General features: G+C 45.3%; 1 protein-coding gene across 2 annotated transcripts in view; it reads right to left on the bottom strand.

The window, feature by feature from the left end:
- Window positions 1-3,983: 3,983 nt before the first annotated feature.
- The window catches only part of STAP1 (signal transducing adaptor family member 1), a 651,304-nt gene continuing 630,185 nt past the window's right edge, over window positions 3,984-25,102 (bottom strand). For both annotated transcript variants that reach the window (XM_078676250.1, XM_078676251.1), the window contains one exon: window positions 3,984-7,309. In XM_078676250.1, coding sequence (XP_078532376.1) covers window positions 7,212-7,309 — 98 coding nt within the window. In that variant the 3' untranslated portion in view covers window positions 3,984-7,211. The remainder of the gene's footprint in view (window positions 7,310-25,102) is intronic.

Below are 25,102 nucleotides of genomic sequence, written 5' to 3'. Positions count from 1 at the left end.
TAGATTGGTCAGAATTTGGCGTTCAGGAATTAGAGACAATACTTAACTTTAACTCTTGAGCAAAGATACAACACTCGAGTTCAGGGGGAGGCATGGTAGATGAGAAGGAATCTTCCTTCTCCTTTGCTCAGGCTGACAGACATTATTCTTGTCAGGAAAAAGGTGGGGTGTCACGGCCCCTTTACCGGTACAGATGTTCCGCTGCTGTCTTTAAGTGATTTTACCCAGTGCTCCATCATCCATTCTGTTTTTGATGATTCCTAACACATGGATCTGGAGTGGCTCTCCGTTCAAAAATCATACTTTATTTTTCTTTCATTCCTTTTTAGGTCTCGCCTGTCGATGCGCATGCGCATCGAGCAAGCGAGACTATGGTGGCTTATCCACTCTTTATCCAACTTGCAAGGAATCGTGGCGATTCCTTGCAGTGCACGAGAAATTTAAGCTCAATGCGCATGCGCATTGAGCTTAAAAGCGCGTGCACATGCCCCCAGCCGCCTGCCTTGCCTACTCTCCCAGCTGGTGCCGCTCCACCCCCTGCGGCATCAAAGGCTTTCACGGCCGGCCGGCCATGCTTTCAGTTTCACGACCGGCCGGCCGTGTGAAGTACATTTCAAAGCCCGCTCTCCCTGCTCCGCCCCCTGCTCCGGCTGAGACGCATTTCTCCTCCCCCCTCCCCCCTCCTGGGTCAGGTTACCCTGCTTTCTCTAGTAAACCTCTAGTAACTTAAAGCAGTCACGTTCAAGTTTTTAAATTGAAACCCTAGCTAGCTCTCATTGCCAGAATTGGTATATACTTTATTAACATAATTGCCAATTTGGCAGTCAACAAATGCCTTGATTTTAAGGCTTTTATATTGTCAACGCTAATATAAGAATATGTTGCTGTTTGCAAAACGTATTTCACAGGGAAAAGAGCATAAAAAGGCCCCTGCTTACAGGACATTATGTCGAGTGCTCTGTGTGCTCGCCATTCTGTATCAAAGTGCCGAGATAACATCTGATTCTAAAGGTTCTTGCTCACAGTATTACTCCAGCAAGAGCTTGATCAGCTTTACACTGGACTCTTTGCATCTGTATGTTCACCAGAATATGCTAAAATTCAGTCATACTGATATTGTTGTCTGTTGAAACGTACCATAATATTACCCGCAATGCTTTTTTAGTTCTTGACGGGCTATGCACTGCAAATTTATTTTGCTTCCCTCCATCTTGTTACATCTGTATGTGCTCTAGAAGCACAGCATGCAGGGAGTTGTTGAGCCCTGAATGCATCACGCATAAAACCTGTGTTCCAACAAAAATAACAGTACATTTCAAAGCCCGCTCTCCCTGCTCCGCCCCCTGCTCCGGCTGAGACGCATTTCTCCTCCCTCCTCCCCCCTCCTGGGTCAGGTTACCCTGCTTTCTCTAGTAAACCTCTAGTAACTTAAAGCAGTCACGTTCAAGTTTTTAAATTGAAACCCTAGCTAGCTCTCATTGCCAGAATTGGTATATACTTTATTAACATAATTGCCAATTTGGCAGTCAACAAATGCCTTGATTTTAAGGCTTTTATATTGTCAACGCTAATATAAGAATATGTTGCTGTTTGCAAAACGTATTTCACAGGGAAAAGAGCATAAAAAGGCCCCTGCTTACAGGACATTATGTCAAGTGCTCTGTGTGCTCGCCATTCTGTATCAAAGTGCCGAGATAACATCTGATTCTAAAGGTTCTTGCTCACAGTATTACTCCAGCAAGAGCTTGATCAGCTTTACACTGGACTCTTTGCATCTGTATGTTCACCAGAATATGCTAAAATTCAGTCATACTGATATTGTTGTCTGTTGAAACGTACCATAATATTACCCGCAATGCTTTTTTAGTTCTTGACGGGCTATGCACTGCAAATTTATTTTGCTTCCCTCCATCTTGTTACATCTGTATGTGCTCTAGAAGCACAGCATGCAGGGAGTTGTTGAGCCCTGAATGCATCACGCATAAAACCTGTGTTCCAACAAAAATAACAGCAATAGATTTTGTCCTAAAACCAGTGTATTTTTATGACTTGTTTATCCTTATCCTAAATCTAATAGCAGTGTCACCCAGTTTTGATTTTGAAAGAAGTCTAACTTTCCTTTTGTGCACCCACATATGATCTTTAGTCTTTCATGTTTCCCTTATTGAAGGGTGGGTGCAGTGCGTTTTTCAGTCTCTAATAAGGCCCCTCTTATAACTTCATAAATGTACGCATCTTTGTTTCGAAAAGTTGATTGATCAACCGCGAAGTTAAGCATGCTAACCTATATTCTGATATATAGAACAGTAAAATAATGTATTTATCTTAACGTTTTCCATTTGAGTTGTAGTTGCCAACCCAATCTTACACTGTTCTCCAGTCGATGATACACAAAGCAGTGCATCCATGCTACATTTTTTCACTTTCCTTATTTGCTTTCTGTAGAGGGTCATCAAGCATTTCACTTGACCACTTTTCCTCTCCTTCGAGATTTCTTTAGATCAAAATTAGTAGTAGTACTCATTGCCTTTAGGATTTCATACAAATAACAAACAAGTATTTTCCACCAAGACAACTCTCTCCCTATCGTCCTCCAATCCCACCCCTCATCCACGCACTTTTATAACTTTCTATTCTGATTAATGTTCCTCATATCACAGAAGGGGACTGCAGGATCTACTGTCACCTAAATGTAAATGCTTGTTGACAGATATGTTGCAACACTTGTGCTGTGGTACATATGTAGAGATACTTATCAATAACGCTCACACACCCTAACAATCACCCCCTAACCCTCACCCCCTAACCCTCACCCCCTCACTCTCACCCCACACCCTCACCCCCTCACCCCTCACCCTCACCCTCACCCCTCACCCCCTCACCCTCACCCCCTCACCCTCCACCCTCACTCACCCTCAACCCCTCACCCTCAACCCTTCGCCCTCAACCTCTCACTCACCCTCACTCACCCTCACTCACCCTCAACACCTCAGCCTCACCCTCACTCGCCCTCACCCTCACTCACCCTCACCCTCACTCACCCTCAACTCCTCACCCTCACTCACCCTCACCCACACTCACCCTCCCTCAACCCCTCACCCCCACTCACCCTCAACCCCTCACCCTCACCCTCAAACCTTCACCCTCAACCCCTCACTCACCCTCACTCTCACTCACCCTCACTCAGCCTCAACTACTCTCACTCACCCTCAACCCCTCACCCTAAATCACCCTCACACTCACTCACCCTCAACACCTCACTCACCCTCACCCTCACTCACCCTCAACACCTCACCCTCAACCTCACCCTCCCTCACCCTCACTCACCCTCACCCTCACTCACCCTCACCCTCACTCACCCTCACCCTCACCCTCACTCACTCACCCTCAACCCCTCACCCTCACTCACCCTCACTCACCCTCACTCTCACTCACCCTCAACCCCTCACCCTCACTCACCCTCAACCCCTCACCCTCACTCACCCTCACCCACCCTCACCCACCCTCAACCTCACACAGTGCAATAGGTCTCAGACCATTTCAGTTACAGCTTTAAGAAATGTTTATGGCTTTTTTTATTTGTAATTCTTTAGCATTGGCTACAGGAAACAAAAATGCTAAACATTTACAAAAAAAACCCATAAACAATTCTAAAAGCACTAACTCTAATGGTGCGAGACCTATTGCATTTCCAATGCTTGTTAAAACACTACTGTTAGGATGATCACTTCAGGAGAGATTCAGAATTTGGCAAGACGGTACTTCAAAACTTCCTAGTGTTAAAGGACAAGTTACTTCCCCTTGTTTACATGCTTTCAAATGGAAGCAGTGTGAACATAGCCGGGGCAGTGTGTGTATCTGTGGCAAGGTGCACAAAACCACAACAGTAACTAGCATTACTCTTGTTGATCAGTGCCCACCTTCTGAATCCACGCCTCCCATGATCTCCCATTCTTCCACTTGGAAAGTACTTTGCTGATATGTTTTTTGTGGTTCACGTTGGTTTATTGATTTCATTCTAAAATACAAACATTGCAGCCATAAAAATATATAGGTCGTACATTTTAAAAGATTTAATATATTAAGAAAAATATTTGTCACATATTTATTTACAAACATCACATTTGATTTGTGTTTTCTATTCACAAAACATGGATCTACACTTGCGTATGGATTGAGTCAAATGTAAAATGTGCAGACATCTTTGTAATTATTTGAAATAGTTATCTCTAGGGTTCCACATTATGCTGCAGCAAATATTCTGTATACTCCCATTCAGTGTAGCCTACGGTGTCCGATTTTGGGAGCTAGGGTGAAATTTAAAGTTACTGATTGAGCCTGTAAAGCTATTAAGCGTGGTACTCCATCTTAACTGGTTCAAAAAGCATTGGCAAAACAAATAGATCTTGCATCCGGGATGCATTTTCTCTGCCAATTGCGTTTGGTGATGCTATAGCGACAGGTGTAATATGAAAAAGCTTTTTCCCAATGTTCTGCAGCATCAATAATATATATATATTTTTTTTAAAAGACACGATGACGTACCACTGCCTGTTGCATCCTTCCGTTGGCGCATACATGTCTGATGATGTATGCATGTGTATGCATCACAACACATCCACGTGCCAGCAAAATGATGCATGCGCCAGTTGCTTTGTTGTTTTTTTACCAATCCAAAATTGTAGATACCACTCTCAGCCGAATAGCCATGGGTCCGATTTAGAGTTTGTCAGAAAGGGTGCAACGGAGTACCCTCTCCACCAAACTCAGTCCACTCCTGTGATTTAGCGATGAGTGAACAGACATATGTAGAAGGCGAAGCCTACTCCGGCTCCATCATCGACATACTCCTCAGACAGCATGACAGAGTACGGGTCGTCAGATGTAAGCCATCTAACTGTTTTCTCAGTTTAGACTGAACTTTTTTAGCTGAACGTCTGTGAGGTACAGTAAAGATAAGAAAAATGACCCCCACACCATCGGAGAAAAATCCCATGGTGTTGGGGCCCTTAGTTTTATATCTGTCAAAAACCAACCCCCAGCTTTGAGAGTATTTATGAAAAATGTAAAACTTTGGAAAAGTTTGACAGCTGGCTCTCATGTTTGACGGTGCCTTACGCCAATCTTTCCCAACATTGACAGGAACCAGTATGACGGTGGTTCCTGCCAATGTATAGAACTATCCATGAGCCAGCGAGCATCTCTCAAACAGGTAGGCGGAGTAAAGCTCTCCACCTTGTCTTCCTTCAGTCTGACCGCTAAACCTTAAATCAGGCCCTATATTTTGAAAGTGGCCTTAAGGTGCGTGAGGTAGGAGTTATTCAGTGAACGTGATTTCTCTTCATTTTGCGTTCAATATAATAATGACCAACCCTTGCAACCAACCAACTTCTGATGAATGGTCTCACTTCAGAAGCTATGCGTGAAGCAATGGTGTCATTGAATCAAATCTGTAAGCTTTACATAACAATGGAAAAAAGCTGTCTAATGAATACGTACGACATAGAAGTCTGTAGAATGTCCCCTCTCCCCATATACAAGCAGCTGAAAATACTACAGAACTGATGACAAAACAAGCTACTAGGGAGGGTCAATGAGGTCACTGGCTTAGGAATGTTAGTTTGAGACCCATACATTGAGAACTCCTATATTTCTAGAAATATGGCGGCTTCCTATGATGGCTACAAGCTCTCACACAATCTAGTAGGGTACTTGGTGGGACCCTCTTTGTCGGCATGCTGTCCTTGATCCTAGGCTATGGAATCACAAGATAGAAGCTTGGCGATTCGCTCACTCCAGGTATGGATGCCCGCACAAGGAATGAATACAGTTGCTGCACCTTCGTCAACATGACCGTGTGAGACGCATAGATTAAGAGCTTGGAGTTTACAATTTAGCTTTAACATCTGGACAAAACGGAAGAGCAACAGGTAGTAATATCCTTGATGAAGTAATTTGTGACGTTTCTAATTTTGAATTGGCAATCATCTTAACTCTCTTCTCTTGAAGGATAACTCTCCATTCTCTTGGTCAGAGTTTGACTATAGGGATTACCTCCTGCTTTCATCCGTGGGGCTCTAATTCCTTTTTTGCAGGAAGTGTAAGACAACAGGACTCTTGTTTTAATGCAAGGTTTCTTGCACTGATGTATCTTTTACTCCGTGTGCTCTGGGGTGTTCTACAGAGATGCTCTCACTATTTAGGGGCATGGCTGAGTCTATTGTTTTACCTTAAATGTACGATACAGAGAAAATTATGAGCAAATATAATTGACAGGGTTACATGTATCTCTACTTCTATTAGGAAATACTTTGGATCCTTTTACTGTGAGTTTTTGTTCTATCTTTTCTGCACATTTGCACACACTCTAGATAGGGAAAGGGGACTGATTGTCCTGATGAAAGCCATTAAGCCTTTGGCTCACTGGGCTTAACAAATGGCTGAAACATGTTGACGTTTGGGGGTGGGAACCATTGTATTTCCTTGACATCCCTTGTTTGATAGTAGTTTTTAATCTTACAAGGAAACGACACCCAGCTCCATGTAAGCACTACTATCATCACATGGTTGACTCTGCTTCACAGTTTGCTCATTAACAGCCTCCTATTTACTGCAAAAGGACGAGGAAGGGCACTGTTTGAGTAATCGTGCCTAGTAAGACCCTCTCTCTCACTGGAAAACTTAATGTGTAGTTGGGTTGGTGTATCCAAAGACGTGAGCCATACAAATATTAGTTTTATTTGCATTCGCTACATCCTCCCCAAGAGCTCACAACCATGTGCCTTGCATTATTCAGGAGTTCATGCCAGCCCTTTCCCTTGCTCTTCAGTTGTCTCTGTATATTATGAGAATGTTCGATTTTATCCCTGCTTTCAACTTGGCCTAGGATGCTGCCACACCTTCAAACATTATTTAAAATCCGAACTGTTTTGGTATACATTTGAGAATATTTCCTGAATATTAAGACCTGTAATATTTCCTGAATATTAAGAATTTAATTAATAATTACAAAATGTACAGCATTTACAAGAGCAATTTGGCTTCACAAAATAGATCCAGAGCAGTTTCTTTGTAGGTGAACCTCGCAAGAGCTAAATTTCTTTTGCGCTGTGACGCAAACTGATCACTGCGCTTGTTTTGGCCAAGTTGGTGGTAATCAGTCATCCGGCCATGTACTGCTGTCATCATAAAAAGAGATTTAAGCACTACGTTCATGTTCTTCGGTTAGCCACAGGTCGTGTCGATGGCGATAGCTGCATCTGCTCCCTTCTTTTCTGTAATTTGTCGACCAGCTCATCGCTTAGGCGTCCTGGAAAAAATAGGAGGGAGTGGATCAGTGCAAAAGTTCTAAATCAACAATATGAACAGGTGAAATGCCATAAAAAGAATAATGTCACAGTTCAGTACAAAGCACTGAATGACGTCCCTCAAACTTTAACAAAGACAACTGACTGAAATTAATAGAACTGCGAAAAGGTATAATATTTGAAAAAATCAAAGGTATCAAAGTGCAGTGAAAGATTAAGCTCCAGACATAAATTTTAATTAAATCGTAAAGGTGAGCATTCGTTTTATGAAACGTCCCACATAAAGCCACATGTTTTCTGATCACAACACAAATGCTGGTTCTTTTAAAATTAACTTTTTTTTTTTTTTTACCTCCGACTACCAGATTAATTCAGGCCGCCAAAGTAAAACATTATAAAACAAGCATTTACAATGCAATGGTCTCGGCATTCTTAAAGTTAGAGTTATTGGCACTGCTCTTGACATTATTTTTATTTATGCTTTTGCTTTTAAAACATAAATAAATGACATTGTCATTTACAATGCCAATAGCTTAATCGGTCGCAAATGCAAGACCTATTGCATTTGCACCTACACAGAGCTACACACACAAAGCCACCCACACACACAGCCACCCACACACACATACAGAGCCACCCACACAGTCATTCACATAGAGCCACCCACACACACAGAGCCACCCACACACACAGAGCCACCCACCCACACACACACAGAGCCACCCACCCACACACAGAGCTACCCACACAAAGAGCCACCCACACAGAGCCCAACACACACAGAGCCCAACACACACAGAGCCCAACACACACAGAGCCCAACACACACAGAGCCCCCCACACACACAGCCACACACACACAGAGCCGCACACAGAGCCACACACACACAGAAAGCCACACACACACACACACACAGAGCCACCCACACACACACAGAGCCACCCACACACACACAGAGCCACACACACAGAGCCACCCACACACACACAGAGCCACACACACAGAGCCACCCAGACACACACAGAGCCACCCACACAGAGCCACCCTCACACACACAGAGCCACACACACTTAGCCCAACACACACAGAGCCCCACACACACAGAGCCCCACACACAGAGCCCCACACACAGAGCCCCACACACAGAGCCACACACACACAGAGCCACACACACACACAGAACCACACACACACACAGCCACACACACAGAGCCACACACACAGAGCCACACACACACAGAGCCATATGCACACACACACAGAGCCACACACACACAGAACCACACACACACACAGAGCCACACACACACAGCCACACACAGGGAACAGAGGCCAGAAAAAACGCTCACAACGAGGGAACAGGGGGCAGGAAAGCAAGCACAATGAGGGGGCAGGAGAGCAAGCACAGCCAGGGGGCAGGAGAGCAAGCACAACGAACGAGGGGGCAGGAGAGCAAGCACAACGAACGAGGGGGCAGGAGAGCAAGCACAACGAGGAGGCAGGAGAGCAAGCACAACCAACGAGGGAGCAGGAGAGCAAGCACAACCAACGAGGGGGCAGGAGAGCAAGCACAATGAACGAGGGGGCAGGAGAGCAAGCACAACCAACCAGGGGGCAGGAGAGCAAGCACAACCAACCAGGGGGCAGGAGAGCAAGCACAAACAACCAGGGGGCAGGAGAGCAAGCACAAACAACGAGGGGGCAGGAGAGTCAGCACACACAACGAGGGGGAAGGAGAGCAAGCAAAAGAACGAGGGGGCAGGAGAGCAAGCACAAACAACGTCACAGCTGTTAGCAAGGCAGGAGGTACGGGTATTTACAAACAGTCAGGGAATGTAAAATATGGTGCATACTTTGTCTTATGGATGTGGTACTGGAAACAAAACTAAGAAAAATGTTGTTGGGGAACATTAAAGTTGGTCCTTCGTGTTACAATGTTCAATATTTGTTTTGTGAGTTACTGTGGCAGCGGTATTGTTTTTGTTTACATTTTTGACAGCTCACTCCCGGAACAAACTTCAGCCAACAACGTGTTTACCCTAAAATAAGGGTGGTATACTTAAAGTCCCTAGAAAAACAGATGTATTAAACAGCACAGATGAATTCTCCCTAAAGTTTGGCTTAGTGGTACAATGAAAGTATATAAAGGTCATCAGTGAACGCCTGGCTGCACTTCGACACGGCCGTGGCTTGCCTGGGAAGCACTATTTACCCAATCTAACTGAGAACCATCACATCAGCAAAACGCATAAAGCGAACAAAGTTTGAATCGATCCCGACGCCTGAAATAAACGGGCCATCACAGCATCTCACTCGTTAGAGCTCAAAGTATGACAACTATGCCAATACCTTTTGCATGTATGTGCCAGTGTTTAAGAGCTGTACGAGGCTGGGTGGTATGCTGACGTACCTGACGTGCTCTAACTCCTAAGCTAGCCGCCGGTGCACTCGGTGGGGGCGTGGGGGGCACGGTGCACCAGTAGCCTCTTCCTCTCACCGGGGCTCTGACTCATGGACCTCTCACGGCCGACTCCTAGCACTCAACACCTGCCCAGGGCCTCCCTCACCATCAGCCTCCCTCCATCATATGGACATGGTGTTGTATTTGAACATTAGGACTCAGGGGCACATGAAGAGTAATAAGGGTTGTATGGGCATAACTTGCGCTTGCCCCCCCACCCCCTAAGTCGTATTGGCCGCTAACAGCCGGTTAACACTATACCCCCCTCGCTGTATATAATGTGAAACTCTCCACCCTGAGTCCCACTGCCCACCATCTCACACAGCCTGCCTCTCCCAATTCAGCCGTCCTCCCTCCCATCCACTGAAAGGACCTCATCCCCAGCTCAGATATCCCCCAATGATCTCTTGCCAACCCCCACTGGTTACTCACCCCTCCCTCATATGAGATCCCCCCTCAACTTTCTTCAACCCACTGCTCCATTTCAATCTTTCTCTGCCAACCCCAGTAACACCACACCTCTCCACAGGCCTCCCTGGCCCTCCACCCTGACTCTACACGGCCCCCCTTAAGACTAAACACCTTTCGGCCCCCCTTCAGACTCAACACCCGTCTACCCCCACTCTTCGCCAACTGCACAAGCCACATTCACCCCAAAGACATTTCACGCCACAACCATGAACGTTATCCCACGGCCAATGGAGCTTAACAACCCCATCTCCACTGCAGGGCCTCGGGCTGCTGGGCCCTCCCTGCGAGGACCTCAAGCGCGCGACCACCTCCCAAATAAGCCGCGTTGAAGGAAGAGAGACCCTTCCATCGGGGCCGAGGGCACCTCCTAGACAGGAGTGAACCCCGCGGACTCCCTGAACCAGCGAACCCCGGCTGCTCTCCCTCCTTACGGAAAGATCCGGTCTGCCCAGCCGCTATGTCACAGCGAAGCAGTTGGGGCAGTGCAAGAGGTACCCTGGCGGAGGGGCTTACCTAGATGTCCGCCATTGGATGGAGCATGGTGATGGATGCTGCGCGGCACGGGTTCCACTCCCTGCTTCTTCTCCGGCCGCTTTCGCGCTGCTTTTTTTCCTTTACCTCAGTGCGACGCCCTCAATGTCATCAACTGGCACTCTCGCGCACAGAATCTCATAAACACTGGACAGCAAAAGTGGACTTCGCATGCAAGGGCGAGTGAGTCGCGAGCGGTGGCCAACTTAGAGACAGGCAAGCACGTTGTGATGCCTACGGTGTTCAATATTGCAACAACAACAGCAACCAGGAGAGGGCTCCGCCATGACATCTTTCTCCGAGGCCATGCAGGAATGACTCGGAGAAAGGCACCGTCATTTTCGGATTCGGGGCGTGTTTTGCTTTCTCTCCTCTTCCCATTGGCTGGAATGTAAAATTCCAGCCAATGGGAAGAGGAGAGAAAGAAAAGAGAAAGAACGTCAACCCCCCCCCGAATCCGGTCTTGAACGGAGTGATGCCCCTCCCCTCCAATGGCTGGCCTCCGTTTAGGAAGCCAGTCAATGGAGAAGAGGGGCGGGTTCAAGCCTACTGTAAACATAAAATCTCGGCTGCGCGACACTGCTGCGCAGTGAACGCTAGGCCGAGACCTAAAAACAGGCAAATAGTGTGGAAGCTGAATTTTTCGCATTTTGCACTTTAAGCAGAGGAAAGTGACATTACCGCATTAAAAACGCTGTAACACCTGTTCACTGCAATAGAAAGCACAAACCAAAAAGCTGATGCTAACATCACAGTTTTATAAGCGGATAATGTTCTGCCAATAAGTTATTTTGCATTTGGATCTAAGGTTTCAGTTTCATTACGATTAAAGGTTTCAGTAATGCAATTACTGAATCGAGGCATTACCACAAATATTCTGACAAGCTCTAAATGACTCGTGGCATTCTGAAGGTCACAAGCTCACATCCTGGCAAGATAAGTTTGGCTTTCCACTCATCCAAGGTCAGTAAAATGAGTACCATAATTTGGGTAATGTTAGCATCTATGATTTATAGAGCTTAGGTATGGCAGATGTATTGCATGGAGCATAATATAAGAAACAAAGTATTATTAGCATGTGATAGTGGCAGGGGTGGCTTGCTAATAGGGGTGCTAGAGCAGTACCTCAACACCTGTGAGTCGTTGCACTGACTAATTATGCTTGAAATAGTTCACCCTAATGTCATTCAGCCAGATTCATCAATGTCCCGATTTGCGAGTCCTTAATAGCGATTATTAAGGAATCGCTATTAATGACTCGCAAAACGGGATTCATGTAGAAATCGCAATATTATTTGCGATTCCTACAGCTTCCTTATTTGCGATTAGCAATTTGCTAATCGCAAATAAGGAATGACTCCCCATTCATTCCTATGGGCCTAAAGGCCTAAAGGCCCATAGGAATGAATGGGGAGTCATTCCGTATTTGCGATTAGCAAATTGCTAATCGCAAATAAGGATGCGATTTCAAGGGTGCCAGGGGTGTCCAAAGAACACCCTGCAGCACCCCTGAAATGTAAATGTAGACTGATGTTGCGCACAGACATGTCCAAAGGACATGTGTGTGTGTAACATACAACTTAGAAAAATGCACTAAAGTGCATTTTCTAAGTTTTCGCTATTTACCACGAAGTCAGACTTCGCGGTACATAGCGGCCCAATATTGCGATTTCGCAATCTTTAAAAGGTTCATGAATAGCATTTAAGGAATCTCTAATTCAGATTCCTTAAATGCGATCGCAATTTGAGAAATCGCAATTATTTGCGATTTTTCAAATTGCGAGTTCATGAACCATTGATGAATCTCAAATGCCATTTTTGCGGGCGCAAACGGCCGAATTTTGCGATTCGCACCGTTTGCGCTCGCAAAAATGCTTGATGAATCTACCTGATGGTAAGGTAAATATCTACTATTGCCAGGTGGCACATGGCTGCAGTGGAGAGTTACTTAATGTTGAGCAGGAGGGGTTGCCGTGCGGGAAATGGCCTTAACAACGCGGGCAGAGCCACGCGTGCCGTTTCCCCACGTGCAGAACTACGCTTGCCTTAACCACGCATATGTGTGGTTAAGGCAGTGTGCGGTCTAGATGTCTGGATGGGCGGGGAGAAGAACAGGAAGCATCAAGCCAAAAAGCTCGAGGAAGACAGGTAAGAGGGGCTAGAGCCGGGTTTGGTGGGCGGGGAAGTAGTTTGTAAGTGTTGGGGTCGTTTTTAGGGCTCAGGGCTGAGGATAGTTTTTAGGACTCTCTGAGGGGGTCTGTGTTGTTTTCGGGGCTGGGGGGGTGGTAGATGTTGTTTTTAGGGCTCGGTGAGAGTTGTTTATAGGACTAGGGGTCAGGGTTGATTCTAGGACTCAGGGGGTGGGCAGGGGTTGTTTTTAGGCCTTAGAGGGAAGGTGGGGGGGGTTGAGGTTGTTTTAGGGCTCAGGGGGGGCAGCGGTTGTGTTTAGGCCTTATAGGGAAGGGGGGGTGTTGGGGTTATTTTTAGGGGTCGAGTTGTTGTTAGCACTTGGGGGGGGGCTGGGGTGCGATCTTTACCACACATATCCCTTTACCAGTCATACCATTACCACGAAATTGCTTACTAAATGCATGCATGGCAAAAGCATGTGTGGCAAAGGCATGTGTGGTAAAGGCATGCGTTGTTCAGATGCATTAGTTGTTCGGGTAGCGTTGTATAGTTTAGCCATGCGTGCTTCTGTCATACAATCTTGTCTCGCACCGCAAGACCACACTTTGAGTGACAGCTAAACCAATGTGCTGCCTTCAACACCGTGAATTATAGTGTGCATGTCGGGTCAAGCAGCTCAGTTCAGGCATGACATGCGCACTTTAAGGCCTCTTCTGTGTAAATCAACTGCCGCTTCATCAGACCAGGTGAAGATATACCATAATCCCCAGCCTCTGGAGCACTCAGGTAACTGCCTAGAGAAAGCCAGCCAATCCTGATGACACCTCTTTAATGTTAAAGGGCAGCAATGAGGTTGATTGCCCTGGTTCGAGGCCGCTGCAGCAGCACCCTTGTGTGCTCTCCGGTGCACAAAGGGTTTGTATGAATGCCAGCACAGTGGTGGTGGAACAAAACAGAACCACCCAATCACCGTGCAACTTCATTATAGGGTGATTGACTTATTTTTTATTTTAATTCTTCAGCTCACAAATGTTTCCTGCTGCGTCGATCTCTTTGCTGTGAGCGGACTATTAGTGTACTCCGAAATAAGCTGTGGCTCTAGTTCGTACTGATTCAATCGTCCAGAGCTTGTGCTGTTGTCTTGCACCACTTTAAACTATATATATGACCCTTCTCAAAAATCAAAGAATGTCAAAGTTTTAAAAAAGGGCACACAGTCATGCCCCACACATTATGTTGATGTAACATAAGATTGACAATTGCTTTATAGGGACCATGGAATACCAACAACTTTCTTAAACCATAAGACTGCCCTGGTCCTCCTCAAAATCTTCTCATCCACATGTATGCAATTCTGTCCCGCTGTAAGTAGCTTGAGATAGCTCCAGGATGCAGATCAAACATAAACAAGTATTAATACAAATAAAAAAAATAAAAAAAATGGCTCATGGGATATTTCAGTACATGCATTTTTCCACAATATGAAGTTTGCAAGTCTACAATGTAATTTCTAGGTAGTTTCACTAAAAATAAAATGATTTAGGAGCTAATTGAAATAGGCAACCGAATAATGTACTGTTTGGATCCTGTCGGTAGCTAGGTCTAACTTTGTCGTCTTGGTATTCAGTTAGCGAAACGGGAACTGCACCAGGCTGCAGGAAGAATTGAAGACGGTGATTATTTGGACATATTGCCTGACTAGTTGTATGGGGAACAGAGAAAACCACCGTCACTGTGAGGACGGGTGTCGGGTTTTAGGGGTGTGTGATTGAAATGGAGTGAGATTTTCCCCCCTACCTGCTCACCAACATAGATGCTGTAGCCGACTGACACATTTTCATAGAAAGAACGCAGTCGATTCCTTTAGAGGTTTCTTGTCCAGCAAGCATTGCCCTTCGCTACAGGAGTAGCTTTACAGACTCTTAACTGCCAGATAATCGAGCGTGAGGAAAAGACCAACTTCGTGGCCGCAGAGGAGGTGAGAGGCGCGGCCCCCGGGACTGCGAGGACCAGCATTCACCACCAACAGCTGGGTCCTCTTCCCGCGTGAGCCGCGCCCCCTCCCAGTGCCACGCCTCCAGCTGATCGTACTTCAATAACAAAATGATGCTATGGGACCAATATGTATAAACACTTTTCACAAATAGGTCTATCAATTACCCATTTGGACTTACATAATTGTTCAAAAAATAAATCAACTCAGTTATATATTTCATTTATATCCTGAAACCTAAAGAAACCAATCCAAAGATAATATATATTCTTTGTATAATGCGTTTTATTCACTCATATCTTTGTTTGTATATTTATTCTTTTACTTTCCACATTTCCTTTTTTCAAACAGAAAAACAATTCTTTTGGGTTCTCAAAATCTAAAAAGGCAATATATACAAAATTATCACACAATATATATGAATCTCAAAATGAAAAAGTGAAAAATTTACTACATTATTTACATAACATTTCAAAAATAGCCCCTATTCTTTAGACGGATACTCTATACCTTGTTATCTAAAGTGTATTCCGTAACTTTACTGGTACACCCTACTTTCGCAGTTTCCTTCAAATAGATTATTTTGTCCCTTCTATTTTAAACTGCTCTTTTCTTAATTATCACCAAATTTAAATTCATTAGGTGTCCGTTTCCGAGGTTGTCAACGCGTTTCAGCCCCCTTTAAATTCTGGGCCTCATCAGGACTTGGGCTTGGGCATACATTCAAAATTATGTTGCACCTATTCAATCAAAATAACTTTATTACATATCTACATACTGTACAATTGGTGAGGATAAACCATTTAGAAAAAACATACAAACAGGACCAATCTATACTTAAAAATACCTTAAATACATATCTACACCTTTCCAAGTATATGCACCAACTACAAAACATATCCTGGAGTGGCAGCAAGCAAGACTCCAACTATTGTGTCCACCAGTGCAATTATTGTGTACAACACCTGTGCGTGCAACGAGTTATCTAAGAGGTGTCACTTAGCCTGCACATAGACCACCAAGGTGTATATTATGGTGTGTGCTAAGACCACTACAACACGTATTAAAAATGCACATACCATTACTTGGCAAAAACTTTCAACTTGGATTTCGGGAGTCGTGACTTGTAGGGTATATATATTTTCTGGATATACACCTGTCCACTTCTCTTCTAAAGCGTAATTTATATAGGACAGTGGAAAAATAAATAAAAAGAAGAAGAAACCATTTATTCCTTTAAATGGAGACCAAATCAACAATAACGAGGGACCAACAACTACGTCATACAACAGTAACACTATGCTGTTTCAATGGGTTTGGACTGCAATTACCATCTAAAACCACTCTTCTTACCTATATAAATAGAGGATTCATTTTTATATCTTCAAAGTGATTAACGCCAAATATGCTGCCTCGTTCACTTGGACAAAATTTGAGTGGCGACAGTCCTACCACGGATATCACCCTATATATATATATATATAGAGAGACAGAGAGACACAAAAAGGGGGAGGTAGGGGAAAAAAGAAAAAGAGACACGATGTACTCTTTTTTCGTTCCCAAGAATATTATTAAACGAATGTGTATGTTGGCCAGTTGCTATATTTTTACTCGCTCTCACCAGCAACGGCCCATTATATCACACAGACCCCCTCTCACCTAAAAAATCCAATTGTGGCGCCATAGTACTCTCGTCTTCTTGTCTCCGTAGATCACCTCCCTCCTCTTCCTAGTTTGCCGATCACGTGGGCCGGAACCCGGATATAATCACATAATGAAGCGCAAAGACGGACTATGTGTCTGCGTTTCACAAACCTAGTACACCTAGTATGTCGGGGCAGTAATTACAGCTATTCCGATATTTCCAGTGCATTGATGTCTCTGCGAAACACTAAAAGGGGAGTGTTTATTTTGCTCATTGGGCACAGCGTCATTTATAAGGAAGTTACTGATACACTAGAAATCCTAAACAATTATAATAAATCAATCATATCGATCAGCTGATCGTACATCACCACTCGCGGCCCCCGCTACGCGGGAGCCGCTCGTTTAGAGGTTTCTTGTCCAGCAAGCATTGCCCTTCGCTACAGGAGTAGCTTTACAGACTCTTAACTGCCAGATAATCGAGCGTGAGGAATAGACCAACTTCGTGGCCGCAGAGGAGGTGAGAGGCGCGGCCCCCGGGACTGCGAGGACCAGCATTCACCACCAACAGCTGGGTCCTCTTCCCGCGTGAGCCGCGCCCCCTCCCAGTGCCACGCCTCCAGCTGATCGTACATCACCTCTCGCGGCCCCCGCTACGCGGGTGCTGCTCGTTTAGAGGTTTCTTGTCCAGCAAGCATTGCCCTTCGCTACAGGAGTAGCTTTACAGACTCTTAACTGCCAGATAATCGAGCGTGAGGAAAAGACCAACTTCATGGCTGCAGAGGAGGTGAGAGGCGTGGCCCCCGGGACTGCGAGGACCAGCATTCACCACCAACAGCTGGGTCCTCTTCCCGCGTGAGCCGCGCCCCCTCCCAGTGCCACGCCTCCAGCTGATCGTACATCACCTCTCGCGGCCCCCGCTACGCGGGAGCCGCTCGTTTAGGGGTTTCTTGTCCAGCAAGCATTGCCCTTCGCTACAGGAGTAGCTTTACAGACTCTTAACTGCCAGATAATCGAGCGTGAGGAAAAGACCAACTTCGTGGCCGCAGAGGAGGTGAGAGGCGCGGCCCCCGGGACTGCGAGGACCCGCATTCACCACCAACAGCTGGGTCCTCTTACCGCGTGAGCCGCGCCCCCTCCCAGTGCCACGCCTCCAGCTGATCGTACATCACCTCTCGCGGCCCCCGCTACGCGGGAGCCGCTCGTTTAGAGGTTTCTTGTCCAGCAAGCATTGCCCTTCGCTACAGGAGTAGCTTTACAGATTCTTAACTGCCAGATAATCGAGCGTGAGGAAAAGACCAACTTCGTGGCCGCAGAGGAGGTGAGAGGCGCGGCCCCCGGGACTGCGAGGACCAGCATTCACCACCAACAGCTGGGTCCTCTTCCCGCGTGAGCGGCGCCCCCTCCCAGTACCACGCCTCCACTTTTCCAAATCGAACTTAAGCAAGCCCAATAACGCGCACCGCGGGACGCGCGCGGGTCGTAGCCCGGGGCGAAGCCCGGGCCAAGGGCGGGCCCGTTTTAGCCCGTTCTAGACTGTTAAAGGCTGGGCCACCCCCCCTGGCCTGTGCATCCGGTAGGTGCATTGTTGCAGCTCGACAATTGTCTTCCACCCATTGTGTATAAAACCTTCTCTTAAACATCACACTATGACCAGGGGGAGCAGAAGCAAGACTGCCATGGCTAATGCCCTGGTCACCGGACCAATTGATCAATTTATTTCCAGAACAAATGACACTATCAACCTGAGCATATCCTTACTAGAGCGAAGGGTATCGCAAGAACTTGCAGCAGCAAGAAGGTCATCACTGGGCCCCCTGGCCTCCGCCCAAACCCCATTAAAACCATCCATAGCCTCTTCTACTCTACAACCTCAACCGCAGTCAAATGTCCAGGCAGATATCCACACATTACCGAAATCTATCGATCTTTCAGTCTCAAATCTTACATCTGACATCGAATCAGTTTGCGATTTGGAAAACACCCCCGATCTACAACTATTGCATTCCCAGGATCTGGTTACTCAAATCCAGCAAATAGGGGAAAAAGAGGGTGCTGTTCCTAAGCAAGGAAAAGATAAGATCATAGAAAACTTATTACCATCCAAAGCTATAACAATTCGTACAGACAGTCAACTTCTACCAAATATATGTGAACTTTCAAATGACTCTAATATTCAATCATTTATCCTAACAGATGTTGCTGCAAACCCACCCATTTCGACCACAGTTGGGAAAGTTTGCAACCTAAGTAATGAAAATAACCAACTTTTGGACAGTTTTAGGGAAATACTCAAGTACCACCTCCAACCCCTTGAACGTAGCATAATGATTATTGAAAAACAGCTAGCAAAACTAACACAAAAACCTCTAATTCCACCAAGAGGAGGCCATCAAATTTTAGGAGCTACCACTACTAATGCTAGCCCTTTAACTGCTGGCACCCAAGGGGTCCATAAAACCCATGGAACAAACTTGCCAAAACCACAAACTTCTCAAGTCACACAAACAAATCCCAAGAATCCACAACCCCAGGCTCCCCTACTTCGTAGAGAGGTGACTGAGAACAAGGATAAGACTGGGTCTATTTCTACTCCCACTCAGCTTGCACCCCCCTAATCCTGTCTCACCCTGTTACCCCCCGTAAAGGCTACCCTTCCCCCAACACAGACGCCGATCCCACCAGTTGTACCACGGCTTCCCTTGCCAAATACATTTGGTGACGAGAAAAAGGGGCGCAGGCCAAGACGCCCGTTTCATCTTCCGCGCGAAGCATCCCCCTATACCGTAATTCTTACGGGTGTCCCTGAGTTACCAGATTCTGCCAAAGAACCATCTTGGTCCTTACAAAACAAGGTTCTACAGTGGCTAAACATCAACAGGCCCACACAATCGGCATACACCAGCAGAATTTCCACCGCACGAAGAGTCCCGTGGGTAGGGTCAGAACCAAAAACCATCCAGGGAGACTGTATAATAGTCAACTGTGAAGATCCAGCCATAGTAGACCATATCTGTTCCTGGCCAGCCCTAGCTAAGAGTGGAGGGATGGACGCTTATCGTCTTTCCTTTTTTTATCCTCCAACGTACAATACCCAGTATTTGATGTCTCAAAGCTGGGAACAACCTTTAGAGAGGGCTTGGAATTATGAGGAACCATGGCGCTCCCACAGAAACATCAATAGAGAATGGGAAACGCGGAATTGGCCTCCAATTAGAGAACATGTCCCTATGACAGGATGGCGAGGTATACCAACAAGAAACAGATATGATTGTCTGGAAATGGTCGATTGACCGCCAGCCACACCATATATTAATAATCAGGTACAGAGGCCCATATCACTATCTGAAGGTCTAGAGACACCCTGTGAGCGACCTATTCATAGCCCTTCACTAATCATTAACCGTGTTACTGCTTCAGGCTCTAGCGGTCAAACCCTTTGTTCTCAGCATTCCCCCTATATCTCAACACAAATAGAAGAAGAGGAACCTATAATCTCCTTTGATCCGTTAGTCAGCATTTCGCACACAAATGACACAGACATCACAAAGATAGTCCCATTAGATCATCCCCAATTATGTAATCATTCTACTGCAAAGAACCTACAACTATAATTTTTTTTTTGGAACATCGCAGGACTCCGCTCCAAAATAAAATCTCAAACATGGGTGGACAAAATAACAGAGAACCATGTAGTCTGCTTCCAAGAGACCTGGTCAACAGCCCCCGTCCATCTGGCGGGCTACAAAACCTTTACCATCTTAGCCACACAGGGCACGCTTGGCAGACCCAAGGGAGGGTTAGCGATATACGTAATAAACACTCTTCCTCTGTCAACAATCACAATCTTAAAAGAGGAAGCATCTTACCAAATCTTACAAATCCTCTTTAAAAATAGTTTTGTATATCTTCTGGTTAATTTGCAAACAGACTGCTCAAGGATGGTCAACGAAATTACCACTCTTTTAAAGCTTCAACTGAACAAGCTAACGTCTCATACCGTGTACATCATCTGGGGAGGTGATTTCAACACTCCATTATGTCCTAACTTCAAAAACGGTAATGTGAGCTGTGGACTGATCGATGAATTTGATAGCCCTTTGGCCCATTTTACTCATTCTATAAATGGCTCTCTTCTTAACGAGAGCTTTTTTCCCTAGAGCTGGATTATGCAAATCAACTAGTATACCCCCAACTCGATTTCGCTCCAACATTTCATGGCCGGGGTCTATCAAGCACAATCGACTTCATTCTATGCTCACAGAATTTAAGGGGCCAACTGAAAAAATTCTCTACTGGCACAGACGTCAGTAGCGACCATTTCTCAAATCAAATCTTAATACAGACAAAAATCGTTTCACTAGACATAAATACAAGAAGCATCCTAACCCAAGAAACTCTAAAAATGGATAAGGTGAACGGTTTTTCCGTAAAGTGGGCAAAAATCGATCCTGAGGCATTAACAGCGCAGGTTATCAAAAAAGTTAATCCCTCTGTGATGGTCTGCCTAGACCCTAGCTCCTCGCCCGAATTAATCCTCAGTAGCTTTGATAGGATCCTGAGAACAATAAAGGAGGAACTAACGCGCACAAACTCACGCAAGACATTGACTGAGAGGTGGTTTAATCCTGGATGCCGCAAAGCACTCTCAAACCTCAAGACAGCCTTGCGAACAACCCCCAGGAATCTCCCTGAGATTGCCAGCCTGAGAAAACTTTATAAGGATGAAAGGGCAAAACGCATTAAGGAAATTAAGGCGAATTTGTGGCTCCAACTCCACGAAAGCTGTCGAGCGAGGGATAGTGGTCACTTTTGGCGAGTAGTCAAATCTCCTTTTTTGTCAGATCCGGCATCGGTCCAACATCTTGACGTGGCAGTGACAGCGGAAGATTGGGTTGCTCATTTCACGGGAATTTTTGGGGGCCCCCAACCAAGTCCAACAGAGGGGGAACCCTCTCTTCCACCAACACCTGTTTCGAAGACGCACCCAATAAACATCTGCTTTGAACATGGTGAAGTAGTCAGAGCTCTGAAGGCCTCCAAACAAGGAAAGGCCCCCGGACCGGACGGGGTTCCGGTAGACTTTTTTATCCATAACATCGAGCTTTGGTCTCCACTCCTCACCCAAGTACTGATAGCAGTAACAACAGTAGGCCTGATAGACTCTTGGTCATCATCAATTCTCCTACCTATCTTTAAAAAGGGGGACCGAAACGACCCGGTCTGTACAGACCCATCTCCCTTCTAGACTCTATTGGAAAGGTAGTAGGTAGAATATTACTGGTGCGTCTTCAAGAATGGGCATCATCCAAGAAAGTTATAACTGACCTTCAATATGGATTTCAAGCTGGTCTCGGGACCGTGGAACAAATCTTGAACCTTGTTCTCTTGACCGGAAAATATGTAAACGCCAAAAAAGGCCATTTATTTGTAGTCTACGTTGATTTAAGTGCAGCGTTTGACTGTGTACAGCATTGCAAACTTTGGTCCCTGCTCGAGGAAATGGGTGTTGACTCTGCACTTATTGTATTCCTGCGCGAACTATACTCTAACGCTACGGCAAGAGTACGGCATGGGATCAACGGTGAACTTACCCCCGACATTCAAATCAGACAGGGGGTAAGACAGGGTTGTGTACTGGTTCCCTTCTTGTTTAACCTGTACACGAACGGGTTGGAGGCAGCGCTACTAGAGGGTAGCCAGGACCTCCCACAAATCAAACATCGTCCCATACCAACCCTTTTATATGCCGATGACTCTGTTATTTTTGCCAGGACTTTGACCCAGCTGCAAGTACAACTTAACAAATATTGTTCCTATATGGATTCCTTGGGCCTAAAAGTCAATATTAAAAAGACTTTTGTAATGCACTTTGGCCGGAGAATAAAAAATCCTAAAACCATCTTTGTGAACAAAACCAAGCTGGAACGAACTAGTGCTTATCCCTACCTCGGAATTTTGGTGGATGACACTTTGAGCTGGCAGCAGTTGGTTGCAAGCAAAAAACTGCTTTTCCAAAGATCTACATCAGCCCTAGCCTCCTTTTCCAGGAAACTGGGAAAACCAGCTCCTCCGGAACTCCTTAAAATTTACTATGCCAAATGCCACAGTGTGGCCACGTATGGTGCAGGTGTTTGGGGTTATGGCCCAATCAACCCACTACAAATAGTAGAAAATGGCTTTGCCAAATACCTGTTGGCCCTTCCATCAAGTGCCCCAATCTATGCTTCATTAGCTGAACTAGGCATGGACTATATCACGGACACAATACGATGTCATCCTATGCTCCTGTGGCACCGCATCTGGACTAATGAAGAATGCCACCTAACTCGATCTTTGATCATGGATTGTGTCGCCCTTGATAACTGGGAGAAAATATCTTGGCTAGTTTACATAAGGAACTTTAGCCGAGATATGGACCGCAGTAATTACTTTCAAGACCCACCCTCAATTGGTGATATCTCAAGAAAAGAGCTAAAAAAACTGTGTTTGACTCATCTTAGAGCTCTATGTAGCACCATTGAATTGACTAAACCATCAAATTCTGAGATCTCAGCTGTCCAGACCCACCTGGGAATACAACCTTATTTGATTTTTCATTTGAATAATTATGAAAAGTTTCTCCTTACTAGATTTCGTTTTAATCTTTTTTTCAGGTTAGTTACTTTTCCCAAAACTCATGACTGGTCTCATACACTTATCCCATGTCCCTGTGATGATCTCTCAAATCAATCGACAATCCATGTTTTATTTTTTTGTAAATTTTATTCTTTTCCAAGAAAGCTCTGGATTTTGCCTATCCTCAAACAGGCAGGTCTTAGATCGTGTAAATCTGCATATCTGTCCCTGCAAACTCTGGAGTCAAGTTTTATTGCAAAGTACACTGCAATTTTTTTTAAATCCTGCATCTTGTATCAACGCAATTATGAGTAATGGTATTTTTCTCTTAACTGTGACAGTTCCTAATCTGTAAATGTCCCTTGAAAAATGTATAGAATGTTTTTAATTTTTTTGTACTTGTTATGGTTGCAAAAACAATGGCAATCGAATAAAAGTTTATGAAACGAAACGAAACTGAGCTAATTGAGCCGAGGGCTTTTCATTTCAGTGAAGACCAGTAAATGTTGCATGTGTAAGCTCTGGGGATGTTTAGTCAGACTGTGATCTATATGTAAACATTACTGTGCATTTGCGTTGGTAACCGAAATATAAAATTCCTTGGGAGAGGTTGAATGGGGATTTCTGGGATGAACAACAAAGTAGCCAATTGTTCTCAATTTTGATTAGTGATTTCGTGGAATTTTTTCTAAATGTTATCAACAGATGTCTTAATTTGTGCAGGAGATGAATTAAAGGCGAAGTTTCCGACCCAGAGCCTTATTAAGAGTTTGGAGGGAACTGAAAATCCTCCAGTCTCTGGAGCAAACTGTAATACAGAGTAGAAACCACTGGCAAAACTGATGAAGCAAAGCTTCGCATTTGCGACGTGCTTTTGTCATGAACCTTGTTCATGTGTAATAACGTAATAATTTGTACGTCTTACTAACGTTTACTTTATGTTTAAACGAGGCCCACGAAGCTTGCCTATGTGTTTTACTAAAATAATTAATTCGAGTCTTTTAAAATGGCCGCTGCTTGGAAGTAAGTGTCTGCGCATGCGTCAGTCACACTCACGTGTCCTGATGTGTTTGCAGGTTTGGTGGGAAATAGTTGCGCATGCGTAATGCATAGCTTTGCCAATAACGTGGTACTGCTCGTGCCACTGCTCCTGTACGTGTTTATATGTAGCTAACATTTAGACTGCATAAGTATATTTCTTAGTGATAAGTTGAAAGTGCAAACCCTGTGATGTGTTTTCATAATGTTATTTCTATGTATTAATTTGTTCTCGCTTACTTTTCATGTACCGCGGGGAATGGGGGTCTGACTGAGCCGAAAGCCATCTTGGAGGGTACTTGTGCGCAGACTCGACAAAAAGCATCTTGTCATTGAATGGCTGCCAAAGAAGGTTGATACCAGGAGCAAGCCTGGGAAGCAGTACCTTCGCCCCGCAACGTCACGATATTGTTCTATTATGTTGCAAAAATGTATTCTTTGCCTGTATTCTGCGCAACTTTCTCATGGGAACCCCAATCTTGCTAGGCGGTGCCCTGAGCTGTAAATAAGGCCTCCAAATAGTGTATTCTGATTGGTGTGTTACCCAAATCCTATCTTAGGACAAATCCAAATTGAGGGATTCTGACACTTTGCAACATTGGGGGGTGGTACACCGTCCCCAAACTGTATATCTACCCTGGGTTCGCCTAGGGAATTGTCCGACTTGTCTGGTTTAGCTGACCTGTCACTGACCCATCGTACTCAATAGGTGACTGAAGATACAGAGCGCTGCGGAGCACTCTGTCCGAAATTGACCATAGACTAAGGTTCTACTGAACCTTAAAGTGCTGGCGAAGCACTTTGCTGGGAGTTCGCTGACCCAATCGGGGTCTTGATCGATAGCTGCAGAGAGGGTGGAGCGCAGGCGTTGCTTCCAAACTGCGGGTGCGGTCCTGTCCTGAGCGGTC

Source organism: Lissotriton helveticus, chromosome 2_1 (genome assembly GCF_964261635.1).
Source record: "Lissotriton helveticus chromosome 2_1, aLisHel1.1, whole genome shotgun sequence".
Lineage (NCBI taxonomy): Eukaryota > Metazoa > Chordata > Amphibia > Caudata > Salamandridae > Lissotriton > Lissotriton helveticus.
This window is presented reverse-complemented; position numbering and strand designations above follow the sequence as displayed.